At 41.5% G+C, this 10,617-nt stretch overlaps 1 protein-coding gene across 27 annotated transcripts in view; it reads right to left on the reverse strand.

Moving 5' to 3' along the window:
• The window catches only part of ANK3 (ankyrin 3), a 286,682-nt gene that overhangs the window by 52,336 nt on the left and 223,729 nt on the right, over positions 1-10,617 (reverse strand). For 23 of the 27 annotated variants that reach the window (XM_087872279.1, XM_087872283.1, XM_087872293.1 and 20 more), the window contains 3 exons: positions 10,519-10,617; positions 5,327-5,429; positions 2,461-2,567 (listed from right to left, as the gene is read on the reverse strand). The exon at positions 10,519-10,617 is cut by the window's right edge and continues 25 nt beyond it. In XM_087872279.1, the coding sequence (XP_087728405.1) occupies positions 2,461-2,567; positions 5,327-5,429; positions 10,519-10,617 (309 nt within the window). The remainder of the gene's footprint in view (positions 1-2,460; positions 2,568-5,326; positions 5,430-10,518) is intronic. The other 4 variants (XM_087872281.1, XM_087872278.1, XM_087872289.1 and 1 more) reach the window with 1 other exon arrangement.

Consider the following 10,617-nt stretch of genomic DNA (forward strand, 5'->3'; position numbering starts at 1 on the left):
TGATCAAGATTTTTGAAGGGCTATAGAAAGCGTTTAACTTAAATCGCACAAGGCCAGAGACAGAAAACAGAAACAAGTGGCCCAAAACTACAAACGTTGACTGTTTGGATGCCTGGATACTAGGAGTTTCCAATTTCTAGGGGAAAATAGTGAAGGTTTAACAGTACAAAGCCACTAAGACTTGACGTTTACCTGTGCGGGAAAAACTAAGGGATTTCAGATATAGGAGTTACACTGAATGGTTTAATGGACATGCTTGAAAGGGAAGGCGAGTGCATTCTTGATAGCCAGCAACGTGGGGCCTGACAGCCATTTGGGGACACCAAGGCCCCCTTTACCAGAACACTTTACAGCAGAAGTCTTCAAACTTGGCAGCTTTAAGACTTGTGGACTTCAACTCCCAGAATTCTCCAGCCAGCATGGGAGTTGAAGTTCACAAGTCTTAAAGCTGCCAAGTTTGAAGACCTCTGCTCTACAGAGTTCCCATCTTGTATGGCCAAGAAGTATTTTCCCAGCTGGTCTTTGGCGTCTGATGTGCAAGTTTTAACAGCTGGTGCTTGGGCAACCATTCTATGAACTGGCTGGTTAATCCTTTTGGTGGGAGTTATTGGGAAGGAACGATACTCGCTTGTGGCCACGTCTTTGCCATCTCGCACAATTCACAATTGTTTAATCTGTTGTGGGAATCTAGAGATTTAGCAGCCCCCTACAGAGATAAAAATGGCCTTTCTATGCTGCAGGAATATTTCCTAGCTAACATTTAAAGGGAAGGGAGCAAAGTATTCTCAGTCGGAGTGATATGAAAACAACTGCCCCTTTTCAAATGCAGCTGCCCAATCCCTATTTCATGCATGTTGGATGCATCAGCTAAGGAGATGACTGTCACCATATTAATAGTACCACAAACAATGTTGACATTTGGGGGAACCAGAGAGTTTATTCTAGACTTCTGTACTCCTGGAATGAATTTAAATAAAGCTGTCAATTTGGGATAAGCCAGTAAACAAGACTGACAACGATTAGGAAAAGTTCCTGAAGAATAAAGCTATACTGTGTATCTTTTTAAAAGCCTCGTTCATATTTTGATTTGGTGGTAGGAAGATTATTTTGCTTTTACCTCTAATTATAGATACACTTTTGAAGGGAAGAAGAGGAAATGGAAGCTACCTTGTAATTACAGCAAACATGTCTAAACATTTAAAAATAGTCTTCAGGGGATTATTACTAGCATTTGAAAAATATATCTTCTTTTTTTGGCAGGCATAATATATCTTTCAACTTACTGGGAAATCAAATCATCTTAATCTTGCTTAAATGGAACTGAAATTCATGGAACTTGAGCTGTTTTGTTGACACGTACCTATTTCTCTGTCATGCACCTAGTCTAATTAATTATCAATGCTAATTTCTTTGCAACAGTGAATGCAACTGGTGCAGGTATGAAAAAGGAACCCTTAGATTAGATGTCAATCTTATAAAATATCTGTGTTCCATAATGTACTTCTAAATCAAAGCAGTGGACTAAGAGCTTTTGAGCTCAGAGTTATTCGTGGGGGCGGGGGAGGCGGTCAGCAGATGAACTTGGTGGTTGAGCTCCAGTCCTCTTTGTGATCCTATATTGGTGTGCTCTGAGCCTCCCTCTCTACTGATTCTGGCTCGCAAGGCACATAGTGTTAAGATTATAGAGCAAAATCAGCCACATCCATGAGCAAAACAGACACATCTCTACTAGCATATGAAGCAGTTTCAAGGTTTCTTATTAGTTAAAGGAATGGAATCAGAATTTGCATCTGTATTTGTATCTATCTATCTATCTATCTATCTATCTATCTATCTATCTATCTATCTCTAGATATACATTAAATGAAAAGGTTCTTCCATACATCCAAGATGAAGAAACTCACAACTATTTCAGTTCCTCCAAATACACCCAGTTGAGTCATGGATGAAACATGTTTACAGCATTGTGGATTAGAAGGAGAAATGTTTTGACTTCTAATCCCAAATTAATCTCAGAGCAAGATAAGAGATTTGGCACTGATATCAGGATCGCCTAAAAAGCTCCCTATTATGGAATAGGACTTCCCATGGCTTTAAATGTTTAACTGAAAAGCCATTTCATTATTTATCTTGATATGTCTCTCTCTTGCTCTGGGCTGTTGAAGTGGTGCCCAAGCTCAGGTCAAAATAATCTTTTAAAGATATTGGTTTCATTGTTTTGCTATCAGAAGCATCAACTTTATTGCTAGGTTTCCTGTTCTGTCTCTCTTGATTACTTTAAGCTGTTCTAAGTGTTGGTAGCAGCACAATGACGGTGTAGACATTCAATAACAATAAATATCAAATTCCACAGTTGGTATGGAGGAAGTGTATGTCAAGGAAGGTCACTGTGAATAGGATATTCCCTCTTCTCCAAGCCATTGCCTGGTTTCACCCTGAGTGAAGTACCAAACTACTTACCCTGAGTGAATGGGGCTGGACACAAGATTAACATTATCCAAGGTTTCTGCAGCCCAGCTGTAGTGCCGGAGGGAATCCGAGTCCACTTCTCTAGGTAATGTTGGGGGCTTCAAAGACATGGCCAACAAGAAACAATTAATTCACCCAAGAAATAAGAAATATTCTGTGCTTTATGACAATCAAATTCTTAAAACAGAGGTCTTCAAACTTGGCAGCTTTAAGACTTGTGGACTTCAGTTGAAGTCCACAAGTCTTAAAGCTGCCAAGTTTGAAGACCTCTGCCTTAAGAGGTCCTCTGGAAGAAATGATCATGGTTATTGCGACTGTTTTACATTTGATGGATACTTTGTCAGCTTTACTTACATGGTTAGAGCTGGTAAGTGGGCTGGCTCTGCTCTTCTCTCTTATTAGTGTTGTCTGCCACTTTTCCTTCAAAGAAATCTCCGTTCTCCACTTATCATTGTTGTAACACTAAGGTGACTATGTGACTAAGATGACTAAGGTGACTGTGCAGCCATTGTTCCCCAAATCTCTGGGTTGAATGGGGTTTTGGAGCTACATCTCCCCATGCAATGCCCAACCATTTCCTTCGTCCATTGTAGTCAGAAGATGAATGAAAGGGGGACAAGTGATTTCATTCAAGGCTCTTGCCCAGGAACCAAACCCCGTCTGTGAGCCAACTGAATCAAACTCATCAGCAATTGCTTCATTGCAATATCATCCTATAAGAAAATGGATGCCTCACTTATAACAACCTGTCAATTTTAAAAGGCAAGGGGCAGATACTCAACACATAGCATGCCTGGCATGAGGCCCAGGCTTCTCCCTTCCACCTCTCTTGATAAGCAAGAGAAGGAAGATTCTGAGTTTCTAATTCAGATATTCTGCTATTTCTCAGAATGCTTCTTTTTCTGCATCCCGCGGGGGTGGGGTGGGTGAGGTGTCTATTAGCCAGAGAACTTACAAATTCAGATTGGCTATGGACACTTTTCATGCCACTGGTAGGTCCAGATTTGGTGTTCTGTCAAAAGTGGAAAGAAGAGGCAGCTCCACCAATTAAGTAAAAACAACAAAGTCAACCTGAAGTCCAGGCTAGACATCTCTGAGCCAATGGAGGAGGAGGAACGTGGGCAAAAGGCCTATGTCAGACCAGAGTCTGCCAGGTAGTGGCAGAGCTTACTGTAATGGCGGCCAGCGCTCTTGTAACTTGTGCAACCTCACAGCTAGCTCAGCTCTTAAGTCTGATGGAACTCAGGACCTGGGCAGTTCCTGAATCAAGATGACAGCCAGAAGCACACCACTGGATCTCAGTACACCTAGCAATGGGTGGGCCTTCTACTGCATAGTTGTGGCCACTATCTTCACTGTACTGAACTCCTCCTCCTGTGGACACACCATATTCTGGGTAGCAGCGCGACAGCAATCAGATATGTTGCCTATGTCCCGATGCCACAGCCCCTATTTTGTGACAGTGTAATGCAGTAGAAATGTGTGTTTAATTTAGCAAAAAAAGGCCAGCATCTTTTTATTTAGCTGAAGTGTTCCATGCTGGCTTCCAATTGTAGCTATAGCTTATTCAGTGGCCTTCCTCCCTGAACTACAGAAAAAAAGCATTCAAATTCCACAATGTCTTAAATCAAAGGGACATTTCACTACAGATGTGATTTCAGGATATAAACAGGAGCCTTATCTTTGCAAACTGAAGGCAATACTACATAAAATGCACAGGTATTCTGCTTAATTAACCCTGTGTTTAGTCACCTGGCATCCATTAACAATAATAACAATCTAAGAATCTGAATTCTAAGCATGGGCTCCATTGGCCTCGGGCTCTTTCTGAACTTTGATTTCCAGGGGCCCTGCACTCTGAGGTTGTTGGGAGCTGTGGTTCAGCAACGTTGATTGCTTTTAATGGATTAATTGCATCAACAGCTGACTGATGCATTAGCCTAGAATTCAAATTTCATCTTTGATGCAAATTGCTTGTTGTTGTTTTCTAACTCTACACAGCCATGGAAAGTAGCAGTATACAAATATAGTAAATATATAAATAAAAAATTGGGAAGGCCGACAAACTGAGAACTTTTCAACCTGGAATTTATGAAGAATCATGGACAGTCACGGAAATGGGGTTACCAGCTGAAATTCCTAGCTTATAGGGCATTTTCAGTTTGGTACTCCACAATTTAGGCCAAAAAACTTCAAGCCTTGGTATATATTATGGTCGCTTTCTGAGGTAACTAGAAGATGGATGGCCACAGCTCCATTCTCCATATTGGGGTGCAAAAGAGAGGAAGAACAGGTACCCTCAGGGCTAACTATGATTTAACCTAGTATGACCTGATTTGGGACATATCCCTTCCCCTGCCTCCTTCAGCCCCTCATCATGGAGAGCAGAATGAACCCAGGGCCCTCTGGCCTAGCTCTGTTGCTGCCCCAATGTCCTAAATTCATGATGCATTTGATCCACAATGAAACAAGGAGGAATAAAAATGTGGGAAGAAGCTGAATCCCAAAACTTGCCATCCATAATGTCATTCCTAAACTACACAGTCTCTGAAGCAGAGGTCTTCAAGCTTTAAGACTTGTGGACTTCAACTATGCTGGCTGGAGAATTCTGGGAGTTGAAGTCCACAAGTCTTAAAGCTGCCAGGTTTGAAGACCTCTGCATTACTGCAATAAGAAAATAAAGAGGAAATATCTTGTCCATCTTCTCCTCCCCTAATCAGCTCAGCTAAAAATTCCAGGAAGCATACCCAGGGTACGCTGACTGGTAAGGATGGCAGCCCCAGTCCAATCAAGCTGAAGGACTGCAAAAAGGGTGTATTTAAATCCCAACCCCCAGCCAGAGTCATAAGGAACTCACCGTGTCCTTTGGTGGCACCAGAAGTTCTTCGATCATCACGCTGTCCCGGGTGTAAGAGCTTCTATTCAAGGTGTACGACCTATCCGAACTGAAGGAGCGGAGGCTGGTTGTATTTACAATTTATCAGAGAGTGTGATGATGAGGATGAGATGAACAAAAGAAAAATTAATTCATGCAACTTCCAGGGAGTAAGCTCAAGCTCTTAAACCACGTGTAACTGATGTGGGGGAGTTTAAAAATGCTACAAGTGCAGTTTTGATGAAGATTTTAGTGATTTCCTCCTGCCCCCATTGACAAAATCTGAACAGTTTCATCATTTATTCTGGCAGTTTCGTTTTGTCAAAGGAAGCCTTCATATATTGTCCCTCAGCAGAAATTAGGAGCTGTCTTGACAGCTATTTTATCCATTTAAAATCAGACGGCATCTATTTGAATGTGGTAAAAATGCAACATTGAAGCCCGATATACACCAGGTGTACAATTACCAACTGTACACCTGGTGTACACCTGCCCTTCAAGAAACTGAAGGGCAGTTTTGAGAAAATTCTCCTATAAGTCTGCATCTGTATAAGTTTTGGAATAAAACTAAATTTGGAATAAATCATAAATTCAAAGTTATTACATTGCCCATTGAAATCAATCATGGTTATACTTTGAATAAACTTAATCCCGAGTAAATTTATTCAAAGTATAACCATGATTGATTTCAATGGGCAATGTAATAACTTTGAATTTATGATTTATTCCAAATTTAGTTTTATTCCAAAACTTATACAGATGCAGATTTATAGGAGAATTTTCTCAAAACTGCCCTTCAATTTCTTTAGCCTAGATCTCTTCACTTACGTAGATACTTCTTTAATCAATGTTTTACTTGCCCTTCAAATGATGGCACTGAGGACTGTGGATTTATTTTATTTTGCATCACACAAAAATATGATTGTGTATCTAACCATGCACAGCTAACAGTTTGTAAAACAAGGAATGATTTAGAAATATTTTGGTTAACATAGGGGAAAAAAACCATTTCCCATTAATTAAGACAGCTTTATTCTGACCTTTAACTCATCCATATTATTGAGAATCTTTCCATGTTGTTTTTAAGAATTGAGCTCTCAGAGAGGCTATCTGGTCTATACTGGCCTTCTTTGAAAGGGTGGAGCCCACCTTAAGAACTGACTGCCCTACCCTTAAGAGGGTCCCCCATCTCTGGTCCCTGGCTGTGCACTTGAAGCACACTCTGGACTTCCACTTCAAGTGCACCTCAACAAGGGAAAGCAGCTTGCTCAAAGGAAGCTCATTCCAACCTCAGGCCTTTCAGATTAATTGGCCATCAGAAACAAAGGAGAGGTCACGGGCCCATCCTTTCGGAGGTTAACTTGTTCAAATTCCAGGGTTAAGATTAGAAGGCTGCCCTTTATAAGCAGAGAGTCCAAGAGCTTAGCTCAGTGGGGTAAGGTAGGAGGCAGAAGGGAGACATCCCAAGTCCTCTCTCCTGGTAAGATTGTCTCTTCGTTGTATGCAAGGGATACAATGGGATGAACATGCCAACCTAGCATCTTCTCCTGAAGTTTGGAGGAAAACAATCGGAATCCACCAAAACAAAGGCTACGCATTTATGTCTAATGTTTTAATCCTGGAAGTTACATAGAGCAAACGTTAGAAGACATGCCACGTTTAAAAAAAAAAGCTTACTGTTGCAAAAGAAAAAGGTCAAATAATATGCATTCAGCAAACAGAAGAGTGTCTGGAGGCTAACTTAAAAAACTAAGAATGCATAAGTGGCTTAACAGCATATGACAATGACATGCGCTCTGCACTTCTGAGTAAACCTTCCCAAATTGTGTTTTCTACAAAAAACCCCCTCGCTTTTAGAATATTTATCTTGTGGATTGGTCACCATCTTGAACAAGAGGAGAATTTGGTGGATTATTCAAGCTGTCCATCTTATCAAGCCATTAAGCGCTATAAACCCCCCGAGGGCATTTCACTGCAGTCATGGAAAACAGCATTATTTGGATGCAATCGAGTAGTCATGATATGCTGAGATGCTAACTCAAAAAAACCACAAGCAAGCAGAGGAATGAGAAATGGCAAAATCAGAGAAACGTTACCAGGCTGCGGCCATGCTTCCTTACCTGACCTTAGGACTAGTTTTAGAAATGTACACGGGAAAAGGGAAAAGAAGAAAAAGAAGGAGAAATAGAAAGCAAAGAATCAGTGGAAAAAAAGCACAGTGCCAGAGCGGGATGACATAGCCACCGAATTGGGGGGAGGGGGGGAAGCTTCCTTGGTTGATTTTCCCACTCAGTGGTGGTACAAAATTCTTTGGTTTTAATGATTTATTTATTAAAGAAATCTATGTGACTGCCCATGTACTAACTCTGAGTGGCTATATAAAATCTCCATCCAAGGAACTTTAGGTAAGAAAAAATGGGAAAACACTCTGCTTGTGATCCTGCAGAACTTCCAATGGGCATCAACAACTCTTACATGGACAACTCCCGGCCTAATATAACCTCCTGTCATGTTCTCAGTTCCTATGGGATGATAGGAACAGTTCTCAACCCAGGCTGGAGAACCAGTAGCCAGCAGATGCTGCTCAACCACAAGTCCCTCTGCCTGGACTGAGCTCCCATGGCCAATGGCATGAAGACTTGAGTCTACGCAAAAGTCTACTTTTGATACTGACAAAATTGGGGTGGTGGTTAAGCCTCAAGAGGAGGTTAATTGTTCAGAGCTAGTTTAGTGATGAGAATGATGTACTGATAAGGTCAGTACTGAAGAAACCTAGCAGAGATCTAGTTGGTTCTGATCTGATCTTGTGGGCAAAACCTTTTCAGTGCCAAACAACACTGACATGGCTCTTCCTAAAATACATTCCAACCTTCTTTTTAGTTTATTTTTATGGCAAAACCTTTTATGAGAACCCTGACGTATGACTTACACAAGGAAAGGGCTAAAAAGAGAACAGTGTGACCCTATTATCAATGAATGATACATTTAAGATATATACCACTTGCCATGAAACTGTTAGGCAGTTCTTAGCACGGTATCCTTATGAGGTACTCTTAGGGGGTTGCAACAGGTTTTAGATTGGCTGAGCTCTCCTAGATCAGAGGTCTTCAAACTTGGCAGCTTTAAGACTTGTGGACTTCTATTCCCAGAATTCTGGGAGTTGAAGTCCACAAGTCTTAAAGCTGCCAAGTTTGGGGAACCCTGTCCTAGACAGTCCCAATACATCATTTTGATGTCTTCCTGGGTCAGTTGCATCCCAAGGCCATCAAGAAAGCAATGGTCAGGGATGGTCTTAATGAGCAAAGGCAGCTCTAGCCTTTTCTGGAGAAACCTGATCTTTTGAAGGCTCCAGTCAAGAGGTTTTCTCAAAGTCTCTGTGCAGGGTCCAAACACTTCTGCTACTGTTGCCTGACTGCTGACAGAAGAGATACAAGAAATTCATGCAATACTTATATTCTACCAATCAATTTCAGCCAACATACTTGTAAAGCCAATTTAAAGTGCTAATTAACGGGAAAAAGACTTAAAAGGCTTTAGTGTAGCAGCTCTGAAATGGAAGTGGACTAACAGAAGTCCACTTCAGCAGTTATTAAGAAAACCTTCAAGTTTCATCTATTTTCTGTAACCTTAGTGACATGATAGTTGCTATTGGTTTAAATGCTTCTGATCACAATTTGCATTTGTCCCTTAGTGTTTCTGGATATAAAGAATTGTTTTATGACTGTTGCGTTCACCTTAGGTGAACCAGTTAAAAATTTGAGGTTCTACCAAAGAGCAATAAAGACAGCTAAACAGCTCTGATCCTAAGGGAGGGAGAATAGGGAAGTGACAGATTAACATTCCATGAATATCTTTGGGATGTGTGCATATGTTCATTCATTGTTCATTCTTCCAGTAAGTACTACTCGCTAGCTTAATATTGAAATATTCTGTGTTAAACAACTGAAACCACAGTTTACATTTTGTGGAATAAGAGCCCAGATAATAACACCACCAATGGAATGTTACACTATTTGGATAAGAAATCTGGGAAGACTAACACCCAAAAGACTTCTATTTATCTGGCAGAGTTGTGCAATGCTGAACTCACATATGATTGAGTAAATCAGTGTTTCTCAAACTCAGCAACTTTAAACTGTGTGTGGACTTCAAGTCCCAGAATTCTTCAGCCAATCCACACATCTTGTTAAGTTGGAAAGGTTGAGAAATACTGGAGTAAATGATTTCCATAATTCAGAAGGTTTCCCACAAAGGGAGAGTCTAAAGGGCTAAGTGGGGGCATAGGCTTCTGGACCAAGGCAGACCCAGGAACAACCCCAAAAATTCACTCCTGTCCGCACTGTGCCTTGACGGAGATGCCACTCGCTGTCAGATAATTAAAGGACCTTCTATAAGCAATCATTAAGCTATAGGAAAATGTCCCCGGGGCTGAGCTTGGGAGGTTTAATTATTAGCCTCGCAACAATTCCACCGCCTGTAAACGGACTCCTCTTTCCCAACTGAGAAAATCATCTCCAAAATGATGGCTTTATATGTTTCAAGCTTAGCAAATTGGAAGATGCCCTCGCTAATATGAGCTTTCTGCTTATCCCGCCATGGCAAGAGGGCAGCCGGTAACCCATTTTCCTCCCTTGCGAGAAAGCTGTGCATTCCTTTCGAAACAAAAGCTGGCAAAGGGCTTTGGCAGCAAGGCAACAACTGGCAAACAAACTGAGACAGTGATCATGATCCATGGGGATGATAATGCATTCTTTTGGGGAAAGGGAGCCATTAACTACCAAATAACCTAAGAGACATCTGACCAACCAGTTTTTCTTTGGACCTGTCGAAATGGGGCTTGGTGGCTCAGCTATGGGAGTCACACACAAAGCTCTCCTCTGTTTCCAAAGGAAACTTCTGATGGATCTGGAGTGTGAGCAGATAGTGGCGATTCATTTACCTGAATCAATGAATGAGCCTATTGAATGTGGTGGAACGGAAGCGGTGGCTTATAGAGCTACTCTTTTGCCATAACAGAACTCTTGTGGAAGGCAGGGCAGAGATGAATGAAAACAATGAAGGCACCACTGAAAGGCTGGAAGCAACCAGGCCGTGACATTATGGGACTTGAATGAACTTCTGCAGAAAGAGATGTTTTCTGGAAGAAGATGCTTACGAAGAGAACGTGCTCATACCTGGCAGACCGGGCTCCCAGACTGAAGCCCACGTAGCCTTCGGCAGGCAAAGAATCGTCCCCTAATTCTTTGAGATCCTGGGGTCCGAGATACTTGTCC

This window comes from Pantherophis guttatus, chromosome 6 (assembly GCF_059756535.1).
Source record: "Pantherophis guttatus breed Tessera chromosome 6, ASM5975653v1, whole genome shotgun sequence".
Lineage (NCBI taxonomy): Eukaryota > Metazoa > Chordata > Lepidosauria > Squamata > Colubridae > Pantherophis > Pantherophis guttatus.